The sequence below is a fragment of the Mauremys mutica genome, chromosome 2, assembly GCF_020497125.1.
Source record: "Mauremys mutica isolate MM-2020 ecotype Southern chromosome 2, ASM2049712v1, whole genome shotgun sequence".
Taxonomy (NCBI): Eukaryota; Metazoa; Chordata; order Testudines; family Geoemydidae; genus Mauremys; species Mauremys mutica.
The window spans coordinates 134,467,967-134,492,743 of NC_059073.1; the positions used below are offsets into that span (position 1 = coordinate 134,467,967).

General features: G+C 40.2%; 1 protein-coding gene across 8 annotated transcripts in view; it reads right to left on the reverse strand.

Annotated features, from left to right (window-relative positions):
* The window catches only part of UNC5D (unc-5 netrin receptor D), a 297,576-nt gene that overhangs the window by 72,733 nt on the left and 200,066 nt on the right, over nucleotides 1-24,777 (reverse strand). For 6 of the 8 annotated variants that reach the window (XM_045007074.1, XM_045007075.1, XM_045007076.1 and 3 more), the window contains exons 5-6: nucleotides 2,436-2,616; nucleotides 1,161-1,328 (exon numbers count right to left, since the gene is read on the reverse strand). In XM_045007074.1, the coding sequence (XP_044863009.1) occupies nucleotides 1,161-1,328; nucleotides 2,436-2,616 (349 nt within the window). The remainder of the gene's footprint in view (nucleotides 1-1,160; nucleotides 1,329-2,435; nucleotides 2,617-24,777) is intronic. The other 2 variants (XM_045007079.1, XM_045007082.1) reach the window with 1 other exon arrangement.

A 24,777-nucleotide genomic window follows, 5' to 3' on the forward strand; every position in this document is an offset into this window, starting at 1 on the left:
CTCTCTCCCATCAGCATAGTGTGGCTACACAAGATCTACAGTGGCATAGCTGTGCCACTGTAAGGTCTCTAGTGTAGACATAGCCTAAACAGAGCACAGCAGCAATACCTAACAGTTTAGGGCAAAAAGTAAAGACCATCACCTACAGCCGATAAAAAAACTGCAAGAGGGAATCTGATAGATATTTCTTTGTAATGCAGCTAGTAGCTCTTAGTGTTCATCCAAAATTCAGCTCTAAGGAGGCTGGCGTGTGGAGGCTTGACACAGCTCTAGAGCAGGAACAGTGCTGACATTTACCAAAAGAGCATAGATGACTTTGGTGGCCTCTCTTTAATGCCCTGAGTGAGATCTAGGATCAGGATGCCTCTGACTTATCTGTAGTTCTCTCCGTCCGGACTCACATTTAAAAGCATTCCACAGTCCCCTGTCTACACTTCTCACACACAAGTCAGGTGAACACAGCACTTAAGATTCTTTTAAATCCCAAATCAGTAAATACTGGGTCCAAAGCCCATAAAAGTTAATGGAGAGACTTGCACCAATTTAAATGAGGCCCAACAAAAATATTCAATATTAAAATTATACACATACACCAGTATTGTTTACCCATGTGTTGGACATCCCTCTCTTCCCCCAAATCAGACAAATTGTGTTTCAGGTAAACAAGACAGGCAATACACTGTCTCAAGGGACATAACTATGCTTCAGTTATAACCTGAGCTTGGTATAAAAAGGGAAAATGCATTTTAAAGCACAGCATTTGAAAACCAAATCATCCTTTATTTACTCATGTCCTGAGCTCAGGGTTCTGTGTTTCTCCTGCTAAAGTTACCAACATCACTAAGCCCTACATTCAGGAGATAAGGAATGGAGTGCTGTGCCCAGTTTTAAGGGGGACTAATCCTTGAATATATGGAGACCTCTCTTTAAATAACAACAATCACTGTTTAGTGCCTAAGCACCAAGGTGAATTCACTTTTGCTGTTGCACAAAAAGATAAAAAAGCACAGACTACGAACTTCGGTCTAAAGAAAAACAAATGGCTTCCCAGTTCCCCTTTGATCCCAGTAGCTCTGCATAGCACAGGTAGCCACCGAGCACTTCAGATGGAGAGAATGCTCTCTTGGTGTGACATTTAAAGTTAGACTTGGATATCTCACCAGGGCAAAGTGAAGTGCAGGTAATTTTCTGCACTGACATTCCCTCACAAAATGCACCCCCGTTGAGCGGAGCAGGGTTGGTACAGGTCCGGGATCGCTTCTGCCAGCCTCGGCCACACCGCACATTGCAGTTAGACCACTCAGTCCATGACGACCAGCCTCCATTCACTGCAACACACACGCATGGCATTATGGATGGCATGGTAAGACTTAAGCATCAAGTCTTCATTTCTGACCCTTTTGTTCTCAGATTTTTCTTTTTTTAAATATTCTGCAAGGTAAATTCCAACCCCACATAGGGGTACCACCACCTAAATAGCACCAGGATGCAATTACATAAAGGACGCGGTGTCAAAGAACTGCTGTGTTTGCCTTCGGTAGGTTTATATGCCAGAAGGTGTAATGACTGACAGTGAGACTCTGAAGGGAACGTGGAGGCAGGCACCTCAGTACTCTTCAAATATGCTTCACTTAAAGGATAAACAAAATCGTTCTTTAAAAAAGTGATGGTTTAGGCATGCCTTCATCTGACTGACTGATTTCATCAGTAAAATGTCACTCTCCAGTTTAATGAACACTGTAAGCAACAGGGAGTGGTGAAAATAAATGTTTCTGCTTCTTCTACCAGTGCCACACAACATTTAAGGGCTTTTCTTCACTCCCAGGGTAAGTCAACCTAAGTTACACTACTCCAGCTACATGAACAAAATAGCTGGAGTCAACGTAGCTTAGGTTGCCTTACCCCAGTGTCTTCACTGCTCTCTGGTAGACTTCCCCCTTACTCTTCTCGGAGAGGTGGAGTACCGGGGGTCGACTGGAAAGCACTCTGCAATTGATCTAGCGGGTCTTCACTAGACCCTCTAAATCGGCCCCTGGTGCATTGATTGCAGCAGTGTCGATCTCCCCGTAGTGAAGACCAGCCCTTATATTCATTAACTAGTGTTTGTATAATGCTACATAGGTCCAATTAAGGTAAGCACTTGAGCATATCGCTATTCAGAATGTATTTAGACATGTGCTTAAGCCTTACACATGGTGATCTTAAGCCTTGATTCAGGAAAGCAATTATTCTTTGGCCAGGCTTATAAGTGGACCTTATTAATAACTGGAAAAAGGATTATTTATACTCTTGGAGTGCCTGGAAGCCCTCATCACAGACAAGGACCCCATTGTGCTAGGCACTGTACAAACAAATATGATCTTTATTTGCAACCCACTGGTTATTACTGATGTAAAGAATCCAGGCAGTAAATATTATTCCACATTTCCACTGACCATACACCACGACTGTTGCAGACATGCTCTTTCTTTTGGCCACTATGTTGGCAGCCATGCAAGTGTAGTTCCCAGAATCAGACAGACGGGCCTGGCGGATGATCAGGTTGTGATCTGCCCTTGTGTCGATGTTCTCATCCTGGTTGGAATCGATGGGCTCCTCATTCTTAAGCCATTCCACCTGGTGGGTAGGGAGATGAGAAGAGAATGAAGCAGGACAGCTGGAGAGAAAGATGCACAGTGAAAATAACCACAACCCAGGGATAGTTATTGTTACTGCAGAAGCTATCTGCAAGGCACTTCTCCACTTGGAATGTTTGACTGACATTAATTTCAGGCATGGTGAATTGGTGTTTTACAGAACTGAGAAACTAAAAACAGAAGCGGAATCTTTAGACCCTGTTAAGAGGCTGAACAAATGTGTCTCATTTTTATAGACAGGTTTTTCAGACTTAAAGGAGGTAGGGTTGTATCCTGAAGTCAAATACCCTTCCAAGTCTCAGTTCAGATGGATAACCTCAGTTGGGAACTTGTGGAAGGACTTGCAACTTTGAGGTAATGAGCTTATGGATTTGCAGGCTACAGGCATTCATTAGCACACTGTTCTGTGCAGATGGTCTGCAATTTGTAGATTTTCCAGTTTATAAACAAATCTGCAAAAGCAGACCATCAAAGCCAATTAGATTTCATGCCAGACAGCAGGTTCCTCTTCCAGTACCATTAGTCATTTTGGTTAGCTGGGGACAGAAGGTGTGCAACTGACATACTCATAGTTCGTAACATCTCTGCAACATGGCACAGTCAGATGGAAGCCAGCCTTTGAAGGGAGACAGGGTGTATGGCAATGTTTTTCTTATATGATACCCATAGATAGAAGAAATATATTGACTAGTACACAGGTCTGCTAAGCAAGGCACTGGATGCACATTTGAGTCATGTCACATATTTTATAAACACAATATCTGAAAAATTCAAGCTTGGGGTACATTTCCTCCTCTATTTTTAACATATGCTATTAAGCAAAAAAGAAATCACAGTAAGATGAGTTAAAGATACAGCATCATTGTTAAGTTTAGCATTAAGCATTCTAAACACTTCTTTGTATTTAGGTACTCATAATGCTCCCATCACCATAACATTAGTTATGTATTTTGTGTTTCAAATCTTACCATTATTAAGCATTTTTCCTTAACACTCTTTTTCATGGAAACTTAAGGACAGTTTCTGGGACATATACTTGCGTGCTGCATGTGAGACCAGACTGAATGTTTAGAGAGAAACTACACAATGGTGGATGAACATCTAAGGTATGTTCTGTCACATCCTAGAAGCCACCTCCTCTATTGCTCAGTCTGGAGAGCAATCACATAGTTATAGACACCTTAATTCATCAGTCCCACTCCTTGCATTTATTCTCACTGGTGTTTCAGCTGACATCTACCCCTGAACAGAACACTTCCCTTTTACCAGGCCTAATCAATAAGGACTTGTGTACACATACCGGGGGATTGACAAGTGGCGATTGATGCATCAGCGGTCAATTTAGCAGGTCTAATGGAGTCCCACTAAATCGACCGCAGATCGCTCTCCCGTTGACTCCTGTACTCCACCAGTTCGAGACGAGTAGGGGGAGTTGACGGGAGACACTGTGTAGCATGGACCCCGTGGTAAGTAGATCAAAGCTATGTCAATTTGAGTTACGCTATTCAGGTAACTCAAATAGCATAGCTTAGATTGAATTTCCCCTGTAGTGTAGACAAGGCCTCAGGCTCAAGTTCTGGCCTATTCATTTTACTGGGATTACATAAGATGTGTAAGCAGTATTTCAATATACCTTTTAAGGTGTCGTCCTCATTTTTAGCTTTAGGGGCTACCCTTCCTTTTTTACCACCTAGAGATTATTTGATTATACTCTTTCTCCGTCAATGATAATTCTTTAGATGTATTTACACAGGCTTATTACAGTTCCCTTTAGTCTGAGTGAGGTAGGAAACTATCCAGTGAATTGAAATTCACATACTATTTCATTTTCCTCCATCCAATTAACTTTAACACTTGCAAGCAGATGACTCCTCATCAAAGAAACTAGGGATCCAAGTGAAACTGTAGACCTACTGCACCAGAACAAGTCAAGTGGCAGAATACCAATGGTCACAGTCAGAATTACATTCATTTTATGTGCAAGGAAATGACAAACATGTCTAGTAATATTTAAATGAAATGACAAATGTGAATAGTGCTAGTGCAGACTGGAGTTCATGATTTTACAACTATATATATATATATTACATTACATTATGACTCTCTCATCAGATCAATTTTTTTAGTTCCTGGTTTCTGTTACAGCAGCACTTTTGGACCTCATGCTATTTTTCCTCTAGACAACTCAATATTTTCCAGGAGAGAGAGAGAGTGCACTGTGATCCATTGTTTACTGAGCCTGAGATTGCGAATGAAAAACGTTTACATTAATGCAAAGCATTTAAAAGAATGATGTTCAGTGTGAAGGGAGAACATTAAACAGACGGAACATAAACATGAAAGCATTGAGAGATGTGCAATCAAAAGATGATTTGTAAGCGAGGGCATGCAGTGCCTTTTGCTTTTTATCTGCATGTTTGACAGCACTGTGAATTCTCCTCACTAATCCCAGCCACCACTGCAAGACCCCCTTCTCCTAGAAAACTACTTTCTTTAAACCAGAAAGGTGCCTCTACCACATCTGATTAATACTTCTAAAGCAGCAGGAGTTTAGAAAGCAATTTTTTAAAAGGATGAACTGCTAACTTGGCTTTTTTTTATTTTACCATTTCCAGTGATCTAGGTTCCCTTTAGATAATTTCTTCACAATGGACACAAAAAGCAAAGGTGTGAGATAATTCACCACATTTCCATTTCCAAATGAAACACTAACTCTGAATTTTTAACTTGGGATCTCTGAAGAGTTGACTTAAATATCATTAGCATTTAACTTCCCTTGCTTTATCATCAGTGGATGTCATGCAATTGCTTATAATGTGCTGAAAATAGCTGCCTTTTTAAGGATTAGACTGTCTGAAGATCTTTAATGCTTGACTCATAAACTACATTTCAGAATTAGTCTATAATGCAACTTAAGTTTATATATACAAATGTTTTTTCACCCAGAAATCATGCCTGCTCAGAATTAAAATGTTCCCATAAATTTCCACCAAAGGCTAATCATGTAATGATCTACAAAAGAAATGCAGGGGCAGATATGGATTAACTCAGCTTCTCTACATTGGGTGGCAGAGGATGAATTAGCATAATCATAAATTTGTTCCAATTACAGAAGGCAATTATCAGAAACCAGCTTACAGCACTATCAAAATGAAATCAGTTAAGCACAGCATATCACAGGTAGATTGTAGTGGGAGTTAGTTATATTTAAGACAAAGAGAACACTAACTAAAAAGCTCATCCATTATTCTGTCTATTGAAAATATACCATAAAAATATTTCAGTGCCAACTTCATAGGCACAAAACAACCATGTGAGATGCTTTAAGTGATGAAGTCTAATACGGTAATACCTCGCCTGTGCAAAAAATGTTATCAAATTAATGTATGCATATGATCATATTTAAATATGTACTTGTATAAATATTACGGACACGCATCTTCCAATTTCCCGATTACAAATTCAAAGTGCCTTGGAGACTTGTAAATGTCCATCAGAATATTGATGAAGGCAGCAATACAGATTAGGCAGATATGGTGGAGAAGAGTGAGGAAAGGTAGCATGACTCTTTTTAAACCCTGTCCTTTTCAAAGTTGCTTCTCATGAGTGAGATGGCAAAAAAAACAAACAAAAAAACTTACAGGCCAAAATCCTCAGTGGGTTTTAGAGCCTGATTCAAAGATCACTGAAGTCATTGGGAGGCTTTCTGCTGGCTTCAAAGGGTGCTGGATTGGGCCCTTAAACAGGCATAAACCTGTTCACTTCAATGAGCTATGCCAATTTACACCTGGTGGGCTCTCTATTCTCTTTAGAGGAATATTTCAAGAGGGTGATACAGACAAAAGTTTTTTGCATACAGCCCTGGGTGGAGACTGAATTTTTTTTTTTTGTCAGTTTAAGTCGCTATGTCATATTGGACGGGTCTTTGTCTGAATAGGATACAGGTTTGGGAACTGTTACATTCAGAAATCCTATTGAACTATATTATTTAATTCAATACATTGTAAGGTCTTTGGGATAGGGCAGTCTCTCTTACATGCTTGATGGTTAGCACAGTTGGGTCTGGTTCATGATTACGTGCCACTACAGTACACATAAATACTACTACTTCCCGTTGAGCTACCTTGTAATTTCAGAAATACTTCAAGCAACTGTCTATCTCATTCAATAAAATGAGCAATATAAAAATCACAGCCTCAAGATTATTAAAACAAAATTACTAAGTACCTAATTTACATCACATCTTTTTTTACATTTTATTCAGCTTGGACAATGAAGAATAGAATAATCAGTTTCCCCTTGTTCTGGTTATTTGAACACACTGGTTCCTAAGCACTGTCCCCACCATGTCATATTCCAGTTTCACAGGATTTCAGGGGACACCGTTTTTAAAATTGCCATAGGAAGAAATAATGAAAACATTTTTATTTTAATAGATTTTCTATGTCATGCACCACTGTCGTCTCCCCAAGTTTTAAATTTTAAGCCAAATCTCCATTTTGAATCGTAAATCAGTTAGTGAAGTATCCCTTCCACAGCAATTAGAACAGCTTATTCACCTGCAGGACCGACTAATATGCTTGGATTTTCTGTTCTCTCTCGTGTATCTTTTTTGAGAATATATAGACATTTAATAACCCACAGGAACAATGCAGACTTGAGGTCCTTTGGGCACAAATGATAATTTTATAGGTCAGAATACAAAAGACCTTAGTACCTCTGCATTTAGATTAAACTATCCTGCCCTTTACCTACAGCATCTGACTCTCTCATTTGGTCAATAACCAGAGTACACATATATCAGAGATAATATAGTTAGAATGTCAGCTCCCCTTGAAGAGAGAATCAATTGCCTTCTGGATCCAAGATAAATGCTGTGCAATCTTAAGATGGGAAAGGTCAACATCTGGCTAATAGCTGCAACCATATTTCCTATTACCTTGTTACTTTACAGGTTTTTAAACACTCTCCCTTCTAAATTGGGAAAATTAGTAAATATTCCCTTAACCTTCTCTTATCAATTAAGCCAACACCATTGCTTCCTCAAGTTCTTATGCAACAAGCCATCATTTGCATCTTCAGAAGTGTATTCAGATTTTTGGATCAGTTTCATGCTTTAAAGACAAATACATTCTATCAGTGCTTGGACACTATGGTGGATGGCACTTTAGAAAAACACTTAGATATATTGCTGCTTGTGAGGTGACTGCTGCTAATTACACTAATCACAACTCTCTCTCAGTTACCAGGTAGACACAATGGATAAGGCAAGGAAAAGGTATCATTTGTTTTATACTTCGATTGTAAGCTCTGTGACATTGCACTCCATATGTTTATGGAAATATGCTTATGAATGTAAATATGTATTATGGAATATGCTTTATGCAGAAGGTCTCTTATAAGGTATCATTACAAAGCTTATAATCTACTGAGTGTGTTCAGCCTATTTGTATGAATGCATCATTCTTGAATCTAAAACTAGAAATATGAAGTATTACTCTGAGGTCCTATTGTAATTATGCAAAGTGTGGGCCATTAATGGTGGCTTGGAATCTTGATGGCTCCCATTAGCTAGGACAACTAGTTGTAAATGGCTCTGTTTACTTGTAAGCCTTCCTGTATACCTGGGTGCCAGCCAGTGAGTAATGAAGTCTCACAGGACATATGAACATGTCACATAATACTGGAATCCATCTTAAACCTGGTCTTTTCCATTTAGAAGGAAGGGTGGGAACCCAAAGAGAGACAAAGGATTCCTGCCTTGTGCCAAAGATATAAAAGGGGGTGGAACAGAACAAGGGGCTGCAGTCTTGAGAAACCCCCTAGTTACCATCTGAGCTGGAACTGACAAGAACTGTACCAGCAGAAAGGATTGGGCCCAGACAAAGGAGGAGTCTAGTCTGTGAAAGAAGCTTATTGGAACATCTCTGAGGGTGAGATTTACCTGTATTCAGTTTCTTAAATGTATTAGCTTTAGACTTCCATGTTTTGTTTTATTTTGTTTGGTAACTTACTTTGTTCTGTCTGTTATTACTTGAAACCACTTAAATCCTACTTTTTTATACTTAATAAAATCACTTTTGTTTATTATTAAACCCAGAGTAAGTGATTAATACCTGAGGGAGCAAACAGCTATGCATCTCTCTCTATCAGTGTTATAGAGGGTGGACAGTTTATGAGTTTACCCTGTATAAGCTTTATACAGAGTAAAAAGGATTTATTTGGGGGTTGGATCCCATTGGGAGATGGGTTTCTGGATGCTGGAGATAGGAAACCTGCTGAGCAGTTTTGGTTAAAGCCTGCAGCTTTGGGGGGCATGGTTCAGACCCTGGGTCTGTGTTGCAGCAGGCTCGCGTGTCTAGCTCAACAAGACAGGGTTCTGGAGTCCCAAGCTGGCAGTGGAAAACGGGCTCAGAGGTAGTTTTAGCACATCAGGTGACAGTCCCAAGGGGGTCTCTGTGACCCAACCCGTCACAAGCTCATTGGAGCAGGGTCTGCCTTTTCATTATGTGTGTGTAAACCTAGATAGCACAACTGGCACTAAGACCACACAACAGTTTCACAGAAGACATTGATCAGTGAAAATCCTGCAGATAACATTTGGCCACTCCGGACTAGAGACTAATTTAAAATCACTGACCTATGGATGAAAGGCTCCATACCTCACATCACCAACTCCCTCTCCCCCAGTTCATCTACTCCTCATGCTTTGTTTTGTCCTGATTTACAACTCCTCCCCACCCCAATTTTTGTTTTCACATTATATACACACACACACACACACACTATCAGATGGAATTATAGTTAGAAAGCAACTTTATGTAACTGTGACATTGCCTCTAACTTCGTATTCACTGCAGGAATCAAAACTAAATGTCGGGGAATAAGTGGCACCAAAACACATCAACTTTTCTGTAGGAGAAATTATCTTTAATGCGTCCACTTTAAAAAAATCTGCACATGGTAAAAGCTAAATACCACGAATCCTCTGATATTTACTGCATTTTTTGTTGCAATATGATTCCAAATGGGGGAGAGAGGGATAGAAAGACAAAATGCAAAGGCAGAGACCATACAGAGAACAAAACTACAAGAAATAATCATGTATAGCAGGTGTACTTCACACCCGTGTTCTTTGTCAATAACAGCTGTTCTATCTACCAATAATCCATTTTTTAAATAACATCCCCACACCAATAACTTTCAAATCGCTGGCATAAAGTTGGCCGATATAATTTTGAGCTAGCACCATAAAACTAGCAGAAGGCTAAACAAAAATCAGTAACCAAAGGTCTTGGGAGGCCTGTCTCCTTCAGTTCTTCATTCTACTCACCTTCCTGTAATAACAACTATCATGAAGCGGTTTCAAGTGACACTTTCTCTGCATGGGTATCATGATATAAATAATACAAGAGATATTTAGACCAGAGCTCCATGCATTGCCCCCATCCTTCTTATAATGAAGGGAGATCTGGCTCTAGAGTCCCTGATGACTGCACAGTTACAATGGGTGAGCATAGGCACATCAGGTACTCTAATTACTGAGACCTTTAAGGAGATCCCTCATGCCAGATCCAACCCATTCACATCTACTTTTATGATCACATTGGTATTTCATCAATACAATCCAAAGGCATTAACCTTCATTGCAAATCCCTAGTATAAGATTGAGTCAACTATACCTACTGCATTGTCTAAACTATTTCATGAAGGGAATGCTGTTACTAAATCAGTTAATCATGGTGCCATCATACTGTTCTGGTAAGCATATGTTTCTGTCATTAGACTGAATGTATAATCTCATTACAAAAATCTGATGTGCCACCTAACTCATAAATCAAACTTGGCTTTTATGTAAACTGCAGGGAGGTGGTGTGGGAACCTAGTTTCTGGAAAGATATTATGTATGGTTTGGTGTAATAGTGAGAATTCTAAAAGGCAAGTGCCTGTGTAGGTATTTTCCTACACTGTCAATTTTCTTTATATTTCCCTTTATCTGGCCCCCATCTATTGAATTTTCTAAGAAAAGACAGAGAATGGTGATACTCAGGCACAACACATGCCATTGCTGCCCACAGCTCCCTATCTCAGATACTGTGTTACACCGGCTTCATAATGACATATTTACCATTACACAGCCAAGGCTCTGAAATCCACCACCAAAAAATGAATTCATTCACAGAATATTCCAGATAAACTGGAATTAGGGAGTTGGGTGGGGGAAATCACAAAAGATAGCCATAAATAATTTCAAACACTGTGACCTATTAGCTCATCTTTAGTTGCAATGTTCAGGGTATGGAGGCTTTCAGTGTTGACTAAATCATAGCATTTAGGACATTGTTCTGTAGGTTCTCAAGATGATCAAATCTGAAAGCAAAGAGTCACTTCATAGGCACCTCTCCTTCTGCAGGAGAAAGAATCACATTTGAATTGGAATTTCATGCCTTTCCTTCATGGAAATATGGCACAATGACACAGCACTAATAAAACCAAAAATTATTATGTGGGTTTATATGGTACCTTTTCCAGTAAAGCAATGCTCATGGATCATTTGACTTTAATTATTTTCTGGTGAGCAAGAAATAAATGACCTGGCGGAAGCTGAAACCCCAAGTCCCCTGACTGTAGCTCAGGTGAATAGAGGAGCAAATTAGATGAGGCTCTTTTGGTGCATTTCTTTAGCTAGATAGCCTGCAAACAAAAGATATATAGCAATTCACAGACCTTATTTTAAAAGTGTACAATGTGTACTGAAAGTGTATTTCTTGATACTGTGAATCAGGATTGTTTGAAAGATAGACAAATAACTCAAGGCTCCAGAGATGCTGTCCATGGTGCTACTACTAGTTGGACTTCATCTGTTTTTCAATGCACAGGCATTTACAAGGTAATTATAAATGTAGCTGATACAATAACATTTTTAGATAAGAATATTGGGGGGTGTTCTTTGAAATGTTTTGCAGATGTCATCCCAATATGCAACATCTCATTTTTACCAAGCTCGTGGGGATAAGAAAATCATCACAGAACACGTACAGTAAGTGAAACCAAAAGCTATAAACAAAGAGATTGCAGTGTCCTTTCGTTTTATATGCTTGCAATCAAACATTACGATGTGGCATTAAGGAAAACAAAAACAAAAGAATGCAATTCCTCCACCAATTTATTTCTTTCAAGAAGATAAAGACTAAAGGCCCAATCCTTTGAACAATTGCTATCAAGTGTAGTGCTCAAATACTACAGTGATGAGTATGGTGAAAAGAATAGACTTTTGTGTATTCATATTGTTTTTAATAGGAATTCTCATGGTAGTAATTGTCACAGCTCTGGACTAGCTGCACTTTTGACCACTTTCTGGTCTCGCGGAGAACATTCCCTCAGGTGTCAGATCTCACGCCCTTTCCTCTCCTGAGGTGGAATTCCCCAAGTCTCCCACTCTTAGTCTGTACCCTGGGCTATCGCCCAATGTATCAACTGTGCTTACCCAGCAGGCCCAACTGGGTTTGACACCTGCAGTTCTGCCCTTTGGGAGTCTGTGAACAGTGCTATATATAGTGACCAAACAGCCTTTTTTAAACCACAGTATTGTTTATTTTGCAGTTGAAACCAAGCATTTAGATTAAAAGGATTTTAAAACAACAATCCACATGCAAGGGGAAGCCTTCTTCAAACATCCCAGTGGGTTCTGTATATCAGGCTGGTTCCCTCAAAGAACTTCCCTCATCTTCAGAGAGTTTTCCTTTTTAAACTACTACTGCCCTTTTGATCTTCTGGTTCCCAGAACTTGTCCATGCTTATCAAATCCAGTTTTGCAAGTTGGCTGGAGCCAGGAGGTCAAATCTTCAAAGGTAATAGTTTAGACATGTCTCTTAACAACTTCTAAGTGTTTGCCAAAGGGTAGATAGTTTTTAGCCAATGTTTGCCTTCCTGTTTGTTTTTTCCTGACAACTATCCCTCTATTAAACTAAACCAACATATCACACTGTAAACAAGCCAGGAACCAGGTCAACATACAGTATTCATAAATTATTACAGAGCAGCTCCGGTATCTACTGAAGCAACCACTATGCATGCCTGTGTTTTCAGGATCACATGCTAATATAATCAGTCTGATACATTTAGGTCCATACGTACTATTCAAGCAGAACAAGGATAATATCACTATTCAATCTATAGTTAGGATATAAAAATGCATCATGAATAGGAACCATTGACCCTATTAAACTTAAGAGGAAGAGGAAACAAAAATCATTAAATGAAGACAGGAGTCTTGTCAACTCAAAATTTTCATCAGAATCATCAACTTGATCATAGGTCATGAACTTTGAATGATTTAGATAGCATGCAGGTTTTCAGCGTCAACACAAAATAAGTACATTTTTCATTTAACTTTTTGTAATTTTGCCAGAAGAGAGAGAGATTAGGTGATAAAGTTTCTATTTTAAAATTCATCCCTTCAGCAGCATAAATACCTGTTTACTGTGTATCCTAAGCAATATGAAGAAGCATTAAGATAGAAAACAATTGGCATGTATTAAAAAATAAAAGGGTTATGTCACAGTTTCCATTTTGTGGGGGATAGTATTAGATTTGTACAAAGTTCTACTTTTGATTCCCCGTCTTGCAGCTAGTGTCATTCTTAGACTTCTGCAAAGAGAGTGTAAGACACTCTAATTAGCATTACACACCCATTTTTCACAAATTTTAAATAGCTACCAAAGGTGCAAGGCAGTGAAGAAGCAAGCCCATTATCAGGATCATCCAATATTGTTAAGAACTGGATGGACTGGGACACAACATATTTTCAGCAATAAGAGGTGGATCAAAATTAACATTTAAAATGTACTGTAACAAAGCAGGGTAAGTAGTGACTGTCTTTACCCTAACATTAAACATAATAGTCATAGGTTTAAGTCTTGAAATTGGGACTTGTTGCTGCACCACAGAAGTCAATTGGCGTTTTAACAATACTACTATTACCTACACAGAGCACTCTACAAAGCAGGTGAATGACATTATCCCCATGTTGCAGGTGGGGAAACTGAGGCATAGAGCAGTTAAGTGACTTGCCTGGCAGACTAGTGGTAGAGCCCAGAGTAGAACTCAAGTCTCCTGAGTCCAAGTCCTAACCCTTGGGTAACACTGCCTCATTTTGCTATTGTTCTCAGTGGAAGCAGGCTTGCACTCTTGTCAACATTTTATTTCAATGTATTTGGTTTTCTCAAAGCAAGAGTATGAGAATCTTAAACTATTTAATTCACATGTTCATTTGATTCTGCTGGTTTTTTAAAATCCTAGCAATCTTTCTGAAGTTTTCTTATGAAGTCCACAAGTTCATTAACAAGGAATATTTATTCAGCTGGTTGACCTACATATACCTGCAGTTCAGAAACAGGATTGTTAACTCTAGCACTCTGTAGCATCATGATAAATGTACTGGGACCATAGGCGATAAATTACTTCCTTTTGGTTGTTTGTGTGGGCCCCTATTCTTGATTACAGCAGCAACTTCAATACTTCTGCAGTGAGTAGAACAGCACAAGGGACTATATATGTGTTATTCTCAGAGTTATGGCTTAACTGTTACAATGCCTGATTCAATACTTCTTTGGAAAACAGTAATCTTCAAACATTGCCATTTTTGTTTATAGAATACTGCAGGTAAGATATTACTAATGGAAACATCATTAAGAACCACTAACGAATCTTTCTCCTATGCACGCTGGAAATAAGTATTTGAACTCAGGCACTACATATACAGCTGAAGAAATACAATTATTGGTTAACAAATGAGTTACATTTAGGATATGTGTCCAGATGCATACTAAGTGCAACTGAGCATCACATTTGCTGCTAGAATAATGTAGTATTTTCTCCTGCAAAGTTCCCTTTGTAATTTAAATAGGCAGAGATTTATGTTTGGAGGGGGAAAAACCTCTAAACCTGTAATGCTACAATGTTTTAGTTTTGCCTTTATTTTTATTAAGCTTGCTCCCAATTGTTTACTAGCCAAATACAACCATATTACATCTGCAGAAGGAGACCACAGGAAACCCTTCCTATACTGGAGACAAGCATAAGGTGTGTAGTTTAAAAAAAAATGCAGCTAGACCTCACATGACAAATATGTCTGCAGAAGAAAGCAGCTGAGCCCATTAAGGGGAAAGTTTCAATGCACAGAGTTATCTGCCACACTGTCCTTGTTTTGCTTTCCCAAACTGGAGAGTTTGAATTATTTTTCAAAGTTTAACAGAAATCCTCCAAACCACTGTAATTGTAAAGGGACATCTGTTGAAAGGAGAGAGGTTTCTTCCCTTACAAACCAAGTTATTTATTATTATTACTATTCTCCATCTCTCTGCAGTGAGGCAGAAAATGATGATGGTTCCCACTTCAGAAGTGAGAGACACAAATAGAAAGATGATTTTTGTAAGTTAGGCTGCCTCTTAACCAGTTTTCTGCAGCAGTCTCTCAGCCACAAATGCTCCAAAAGTGACACTGCATTTCTGATGAATTTGAAAGTTATGGGTTTCTATACTTGGGACCATTTGGTTGTATTATTATAACACACTTTGTTTTATGGCCAACACTGAGTGAACAAACTTAGATTGTTATTACTGAAGGACATGAAAGCCTGTCTGCTCAAAGACCTTCAAAAACAAGACTCATTGATGATCAGACCTTGCTAACTGCCCAATGTCCTGCTGATGTGCTTCAAGTTTTTAGTATTAACATTTACAGACGTTAATTACCAGCCCATCCAAGGGACCATCTGGATGCTTTTCCCAAAAGACGGTAAACAGTTCTGTCCTTCCTGATCTCAGTTGCCACTCTCTTTGAAATCCTGTGACTCTGGTGTCTTCTCATCCTTAACACACACCAAAGCAAACCTAGGACATCCTGTTAGGTGAAGCTCAAGACCGGTTTCCTCCTTTGTTTTGTGCATGGTTTGTTAATGTTGGTTTCTATTGCAATTTAGGAATGTGTTGGACCACGCTGCTTTAACATGCTCACATATGATTTTTGTTATATTTTGTTGAGTGTCTTTCACTCTCCCTTTGTAGAAGATTAGATATCATGGAATATAATTTTATATTGGAAATCCGATGTAGTGATGCAGAACAAAAGCATCAGATTTCCCTCTGTTGTAGATTCACTAGCTATGACAGAGTGACTGTGGACTGATGGTGTAACTGAAAGCAGAATTTGGCTCAATATCCCTAGTTGTTTCAATGCATTGAAATGCAGAAAATGGGATTCCATTTACAGCAAGAGCTCATTGCATAGTGACAATGTTCATTTTAGAAAGGATTGTATTTTGATTTTCCCTTCTTCTTTTGCATTAGGAATCACTTAGGTTAATATGGGTCAGGATGTTCCTAGTATTCCTTAATTGAACACAATGAATTAAATGATAGATTGATCACGTTGTATAGAGATACGGCTGCTTTAGTTTACTAAAATACATCACATTAATTCTGCTCCTTAAGGGGAAGGTAAATTCCACAGTCTGAACCCATACAAACCTTGATTTTATCAGAAGCAGGGCTGGCTCCAGGCACCAGCGAAGGAAGCAGGTGCTTGGGGCAGCCAATGGAAAGGGGCGGCACGTCCAGGTCTTCGGCAGCAATTCGGCGGCGCATCCCTCAGTCCCTCTCTTCCTCTTTGAGCTGCCACCGAAATGCCGCCGAACAGGAAGAGAGGGAGTGAAGGACCCACCGCCGAATTGCCACAGAAGAATGAAGCGGAGCGACTGAGCTGCCGCCAAAGTGCCGCCGATTGGCCTTTTTTCCCCCCCGCCCCCACTTCGCAGCTTGGGGCGGCAAAAAAGCTGGAGCTGGCCCTGATCAGAAGCAGGGTTCCCTTTAGAAAACAGAAGTTCCAGGTCCAATCCAGCAAAGTGCTGAGCACTTTCAAATCCATTTGAATTCAATGGAGGGAGAAAATGCTTGACACATTTTAGGATCAGGCTCTGCAGATGAAATCCTAACTCCATTGAATGGGAGTTTTGCCATTGATCGCAATGGAGCCAAGATTAAACCATAAATAAATAAATTTAAATCCAATGAGTGTTCAAATGACCTACCCAGCTTTAAAATCCTGATCCAAACTAAATGGAACATCTCTGCATTAGTAATGAAGAGCTCTCTAAACAATACACAAGCAATATCCTGAGTTACCCATCTCCTGAGAGGCTACCTGTGAATGCTACATTTCTATTGTTCAATCTGTCCAGAGCCTTGGAGAAATGCATTACATTACATTACAGTCTGAGTCCCCAACAGGTGATCATTCCTGTGCTCCCACTTCCTGGTAGAGACATCTGCTGACCTCTTGCAACCTCACTGAGTAATGGCAGAGTGCCCCTAATGGAGGAAAAAGTTGCCCTGAATACTTAAAACATCTTTCTTGGAGCTGACAGAAAGTGCTAGAGCAGAAACAAGATTCCACAGAGAAAGACTTGTGTTATTCTTTAAAATTATCTCTTTGTCCTTATCAAATTTTGACCCTACACTTAAAATTTATTGGACTAAATGGGAAAAAAAATAATCACTATTTTCCACTCAGAAACACTGATCAGAATTAAAGCTCTCAGACAGGTAGGAAAGGCCATAATATTTCTGATACAAATAAGTGGCTATTTACTGGCAGTATTTGCCAATTCACACCCTTATTGCTCAGTATTCTAATTTGTCCTGTATGGTTCTGACCCATTGGCACACATGCAGAATCAGTGATTCTGTAAAGAGACAGCAGTGTAGAGTACTACATATAAACTAAAAATTATTTTCACCATTAGCTTTGACAGCAAAGGAATGTTCCACTGAGGAGAAGTACTACAGAATTGGCAAGTACTGTTATTATTACATAAACCGATGATGTATTAAGCTCAATACCCCTGGAGGTAAGTATTACAATCCCCATTTTACAGATGGAGAAACTGAAACATACAGAGTAGTTGAGTGACATGTCCAAGACCACAAAGCATATCTATGATGGAGATGGGAACAGACCCCAGGACATTCCAAGCGTTCTTTAAATACTACATAATGTTTCCTGTGTGCATGTTCTCTAGTTAGCCTGATCTGTACTAAGCAGCAGTTTTGTAGCAGACACAGAAATCCCAGCAATTTCCCCTGTACTAGCCCAACAGGAAATTGCAGTATATGCTTGGTTAGTGAGATAGTGTTAGGTGCTGGCACATTAAGAATCCTACGCTTTTTCTGCAAAGGAAATTCATGTACAAAAGTGTGTGATGCTATCCCCCCCAAGATAAGCCTGTATCTTAAAAGCCCAATTTTGCAGCTACTCCAGATGGAACACCCAGGGTATGTCTACACTGCAATTAAAAACCCGCAGCTGGCTTGTGCCAGCTGGCGTGGGCTTAGGCTAAAGAGCTGTTCAATTGCGGTGTAGAAATTCAGGCTGGAGCCTGGGCTCTAGGATCCTGCAAGGTGGGAGGTTCCCAGAGCTCAGGCTGCAGCCCAAGCCCAAACATCTACACCACAATTAAACAGCCCCTTAATCCAAGACCCATGAGCTGCACATTTTAACTGCAGTGTAGACATGCCCCCAGTGACCTCAACAAAAACACAGCTTCAGAAATCTTTAGAGCGCACAGATTTATTTAAGTTCCATTGTGACATGCACATCTGTTATCCCAACTGTATCAAAACCGTAGAGTACTAGGTACACTTGCAGCCCATTGAGTTTGGAATGGTGACAAGAGATTCAGGCAGTGATGTCAGACGCTCTTCGAAATGGGTCATTAGAAAGAGAGGTGAACGGATACTAGCAGTAGTAGTTGAAACAAGGGAATGTGATACGGTCACCTAAAGAAAGTGTGTTAAAGGGAGAAGGGGCGGGAGAATGGGCCACACATTTGTAGCACTGTCAATGAGTATAGGGAGAAAGGGATGGAAGAGATGTTGAAAAAGATTAAGCTGTAAGAGAGCAGCCTCAAGGTAGCACAAGGACCGAGCAGCACAGGAATCACAGAAATCAAGAGACGAAAGGAAGGTAAAGAGCAAACAACAGCAGAGGCATCTAACAGACCAAGAAGCACAAGTGACTAGGAATGTGCAGGTTACACTTTATCAGGGAATCTGCCAGCATCTGACCTTCAAACCTGCAGTAAAATGCCGTGGATATGGAAATGCCCTTCTCCAAGGGCATCTTGCATCTTCACACTCACTCCCCTCCTTCCGAATGACAGGACTAGTCACAACTGTAAGTAAACCAGCTGTTCCTGTGACCACCGTGTGATTTAGCAAAATGGGCAGTAATGGGAGAGGATCAAAAACTGCTAACGTAGCCCGACTTAGTGCATGAAATGTGCGCTCAAATTATGGTATCAGTCCTCTGCCAGAGCCTGCCCTAAGCCTAGAACAGATTCAAAGGAGTTTGTTGCCTTTCTCACTCTCCTTCAGTTATCTATGGACCTCCTTTCTTCCACTGTTCTGACTGAGACAGTATAGTATATTCCTGACACTGAACAAGGAATCTCCAAGTTCTAAGCCCAGCTTGGAGAAAGACTCCCTCTGTAGCTTTATCCTCTATGACTCAGTTTCCCTAGCCATAAAATAGGTGTGTGTGAAATATTATGCGGATGTAAAGCACTATTTCCATGTAAGCAACAGTCCTCCACCTGAACCTCACCCCCCTTTGCAACCTTGTTTCTTTCACACAAGGCTTATCTTTCCTGGCTGACATGACACAGGCAATATTCCCCCAGACAATGCAACTTCTCTTCTGGTTAATTGGTGAAGCTGAAATAACAGCTGCCCCTCCCAAAAATCATCTCAATAACATTGCTGAACTCCAGTAGCAAGAGAAGCAATCTTGCAGTGTTGGCTCCTGAATCCAAGCTGCTCATGTGACAGTACAACATGTTTGTGCAGGGGGTGTCCCCCTTCAGTGGATGCTCAGAGGATAGTAGCCTGCTGCTTCTACCAGCTAATGGATTTAATCCTTTAACTCAAGTGGCAGGGGTCTGTTTATGCTTTCAGTACTGAAGTGCGGGTGTTCAAAGCACACTGAAAAGCCATCCAAAGGGATATTAACATAGTTCCACAGGCAAGAGGGCTAGATGCTCTTCGCAAATTCAGAAACACAGTTAAAGTGTTAAATTTCAGAAGGAAATGTAAAGTTGCCACATGTCCTGAAGCTCTAAACCTCAGGCTTCGGAGATGGAGCCACAGGCATACTGGGGCTGAGGCCTCTAGGTGCTACCACAATATTAATTAACAACTCCCCTGCCTCTACATGTCCCTGAACAGAAGAACAGCTCCAGATAACGTCCTCACCAGTGTTTCCTTGTCAAATGCGCACACAGAAATCTTTCATAAATCCTTATAGGATTACTTCACCCAGTTTCCTATAGCTTCTTTTTATTTATAACCTTTCACGACTAAATGACATTTTCTTATGCTTAAGTACTCAGAATTTAGAACACTTTATGAAAAGAATAACATCAAACACATACATATAGGCCAATGCGGGACTGGAAAAAATTGAATCCATACAGCCATAAAAGGAACTATCTAGGCAGACTGGAACCACAAGGTTCTCTCTCTCATTTCAGCAAACCCATTAAGCAGGAATGTGTTTTGCTTCAGCATTTCTATTTTGTGACCTTTACGGCTCCTTTGTGTACTGACTTGCTTAGTGTGAATCAAAACTCAGAAGTAGAAATGTGTTCTCTACTGCAAGGAACCATAGGTGTAATGTTCATTTGCTTGCACGGAATCCAGAATCTATCTAGCTATATCTCAGGAGGGAACATACAAAAATGTTTCAAATGAAGGACATGTTTGTAGAGACTAAGATGTATCCAGTAGCTGCAGTAGTAATATACAAAAGCAGCAAAACAGCCAGTAGGAAATAGCACTGAGGACCCAAGCATAGAAGGGCTGATAAATACCATTGTACCAGATATCTGTGGTGAGCACAGATACCACAATCCCCTGAATTTGACAGAGTAGGGGAACAAAGTGCCATGAATAATCTAGTTCACCCTAGTAGTCTAGTGGCAGCCACAGAAGTGATTCTGAGTTATGGTCTCAGATTCTTCCCACTTCAGGTTGGCAGGGGGCCATAATTACAACATGCTTGTAAAGTAGTTGCTTCCCTCTCTATTGGCTGGCTGACTAAAAAACGGGATCAGTCTTTTAAATGCTTGGCTAACTATTACCACCGATTTGTATGTGGTTTCAGTGAAGTTGCATCTGCTACCACAAACTTGTGCAAAAAGAGAGCCAAATCAAGTAGTGTAGACAAAAGCTTCTCAGAAAGATCTTGGCAAGGCAAAGACAATCCTGTCAGGCAAGCCTGTTCTGGCTAGTCTGGATTTTGACAAAAACATTTGAACTGTGTACTGTTGCATCAGACACAGGTTTAGGTGTGGTGCTGATGCAAAACAGGGAAAAGTAACCAAAAAGCATCCCATCACTTTAACTAAAACACTGACACCCACTGAACAGAGTTCTGTCAGAGAAAAAGAATGTTATGCTATTGTGTGGGCAATCAAACAGTTAAGACCCTAACTATTTAACATAAAATTTGGGGTCCTGAGAGACCATTTTTCCATTGGTATGGCTGCAGCAAATCAAAAGGAACCAACTCCAAACTGCTACACTGGAGCATCCTCCTCCAGGAATATGACTTGGAAATTGTGCATCTTAAAGGAAGAGGTAATATCATGGGACATGCCTTGTCCAGGCAAGAGGGTTGTGACCCAGTGCTACGGATCATCTAGTAGCTGACCCTGCTGCATCATTTTAAGAGGGGAGGTGTGGCCCAAAACCTCTTGAAGTCCACTGGCAAGGGATTTAAAAGAATCTCCTGATTTTGGTATGTATATTCTGATTTACCAAAGAATGTTGTTTGAGGTCTTAAGTGAAATCCAAGGTCACATTGGTCGTTGATATCATTGCGAAATGTATGTACAGATAGTATGCAAGGAGTTATGTATATAGACTGAAAATATGTTCTTAGATTCTGTATCACAGCAGACAAGGAGAAACAGGTTCTGTCAGATAAAAGATGTTTATTCACCTGTGTCATAAACAGATAGTTAAGGGTTAATGCCTCTTTTACCTGTAAAGGGTTAAGAAGTTCACCTAGCCTAGCTGACATCTGACCAGAGGAACCAATGGGGGAACAAGATGTTTCAAAAGGAAGGAGGGAAGTTTTCCTTTGTTTAGAGTCTCAGTTTCAGCCAGAGTGAAAAAGATCAAGGAACCAGCCTCTTATCAGAGTAGTAAGTTTTAGAAAGGAATAAATAGGTTTATGTTTATTTCTTTGTAACCTGTCTTGTGCAATTAGAGGTAGAATCAAATTGGGTATTGGGGTATTTTCATTGATGTACTAAGTTTTTGCCCAGGGGAACATCCTCTGTGTTTTGAATCTGTTGTCTGTGAGAGTAGCTGGTATGCTAATCTCTCCCAGAGGTTTTTCTTTTACCTTTCTTTTCTTTAATTAAAAGCCTTTTTTCTTAATACCTGATTGATTTTTGCCTTGTTTTTAGATCCAAGGGGGTTGGATCTGGATCCACCAGGAGTTGGTGGGAGAAAGGAAGGGGGGGGGTGGTTAATTTCTCCTTCTTTTAAGATCCAAGGGGTTTGGATCTGTGTTCACCAGGAAATTGGTGAAGTTTCTCAAGGCTACCCAAAGAAGGGAGTGCTTGTGAATGGTGGCAGCGATACCAGATCTAAGCTGGTAATTGAGCTTAGAGCTTCTCATGTAGGTCCCCCACATCTGTACCCTAAAGTTCAGAGTGGGGAAGGAACCTTGACACCTGTCTCTCTGTTGGATGTAAATCAGGCTTTGTAAGGTAACACAACAGATGCCCATGTACATATGAAGTTATAGAAGATATGTGAAAGCAACAGGGAAGAGCAGACAGGAAAACCAGGCAACTAAGGGGTGTTCTGCTGCCTCTGCGTAAAAATAATGAACTCTGGGGGTATAAGTAGAAGACAAAGACAACACCCTCTTATCTTGCACCTAGGAAGTAAATGGACAGTGTTTACATTAATTGAAACGGGATCTCTGTTACCTTGGCTGAAGTCACCTGCAAAAGAATTTGGGTGAGAAACTTCATTAGACAAGAGGTAAACCTAATAGTTTAGAGTCTAGAAAGTACGTTATTATTTTGATTTATATTTCACCTTTTGTTTCAAATGTTTTTACTCACTATCACGTGAATATTGAACCTTTGGTAATAAACATATTCTTGTTTTCACTATAAATATATCTAAATACTAAGTTGAATCATACAAGCTGTGTACACTGTTCCCTTGGGGACAGTGGACTTGGTAATTCTGAGTAGCCAATGTCAGGGGCTGGATTTCACATGGAATGTTTCAAAGGGAATTGGGGATTGGGGTTCATCTATCCATCCAAGGCAAAGTAAGGGCTGGCATAGCCCAGAGGAGAGTGCTTGGCTGGCTAACAGGCTGGTGATATTAGGGAGATGACACCCACTTAAACACAAGCAAGTCTCCCTCATGCAGGAGGTGGGGTGAGAGGAAAAAAGCTGAGTCACTGTCCTGGGTACCCCAAGAACCATCACACTGGTTCAAATGACAGGTAATAGCCTGCTACTGCTACCAGCTAAACAAGTTACTCCTTCTGCAAAAGTGGCAAAGTTCTGTGCTGCAATGAAGGCTGTCCCCCAACCCTGTAGTGACAGACTTTAGTTGATGTAAAGAGTGGTACCACTAACTCAAAAGACAGGCACACCCATTACTTTCTGCTAGGGGGTAGGTGTCGCACACAGTAGGCCTTTTGATGCAGTGAAGAGAAAGATCTCTCCCAAGACAGAACTTCACTTGCACTCTTGTAGCTTCCATATCCTGAACTGGCCGCTCTCATCATGGCATTTTCTGAAAACGTGGTGCACTGCCAAATGACAGGCAGGTTGGCCAAGTCCCTCCACCTCCCACCAAAAAGAACAGGAGTTTCCACTGGAGCATGATATGCAATAGCCAGATTCAAGATAGCTTGATTCCCAAGATGGAACATGGAACAACATGCTTTCCTAGAACCTAATTATCTTTATACTAGACTAACAACTTTGCTACATAAGAAACACATTTCAGAAAAAAAAAGTGCCTCCAAGATATCAGTGCACTTCACATTTCCCCTGACTAGCAAATACGACCAGGATGCTTGATTGGGCCTGCCAGATACAGGAAGGGTTGGGTTCAGCCATAAAAAAGAATTCAGGTCAGGTGATAAGAGCATTACAGATTCACAACTGGACTTGGTCTAACACAAGCAGATCTCAGAATAAATAGCTTGGATATAGGACGTTCTTTGTCTTAAGTGCTACGACCTCTGATTACATTCCTGGAACGCAACAGATTTTGTGTATGAGGCTGTGGGGAGTGGAAAGACGTTTATGATGAGCTGGAAGGCTGGAGAGCAATGCTGAATGCATGTAAAGTGCAAGGGCCTTCACGAGGCGCCAGTTAGAAATCCATCTTCTGACTCAGATACTCAAAACATGTTTTATCTGGGTAAATCTATTTTCTAGTATTCTTCCAGATTAAATATGATAAACCTGATGTCAAAATGCTATTAACAGGCTGGCTAAAATCCATCAAAAGCAGGGCCGCTTCTAGAGCTGACTAAAAGATGACAATTCCATTTTGCTGCAACTTTTGAGGATTAAAATTGTTTTGTTCCACATGGGAATAAAACCAAAACCTTTCAAATATTTTCACAAAAAGAAAAATGCGTACATGTGTCTCTGTTCAGTTTGGGCACATCCCAGGCCTAATCACCAGACAACAGAGTGTTTCTCGCTCATGAAAACTTCATCCGTACTTATATGTCTCCACGAAATGTTTTAGGTTGACAAACCACCATATTACAGCCAAATTCCATTAAGCAAAAAATGTTCCAATCAGCTCTTGAAGCTCTCTATAAGGTTACAAATCAACAATACAGGGAAAAAAATACATTTGCCAACATTTTACTACACATGATCATATCTTCCATTCACAGAGAACCTTGAAATGGATTCCTAGAATCAGCACTCCTGTAACGTGAAACGTCCAAAAAGGAGAGAAGAAAATAACTGGAAACTTAGTGAGCCAATTATTCTCCCAATTAAACTGGTGGACACTGC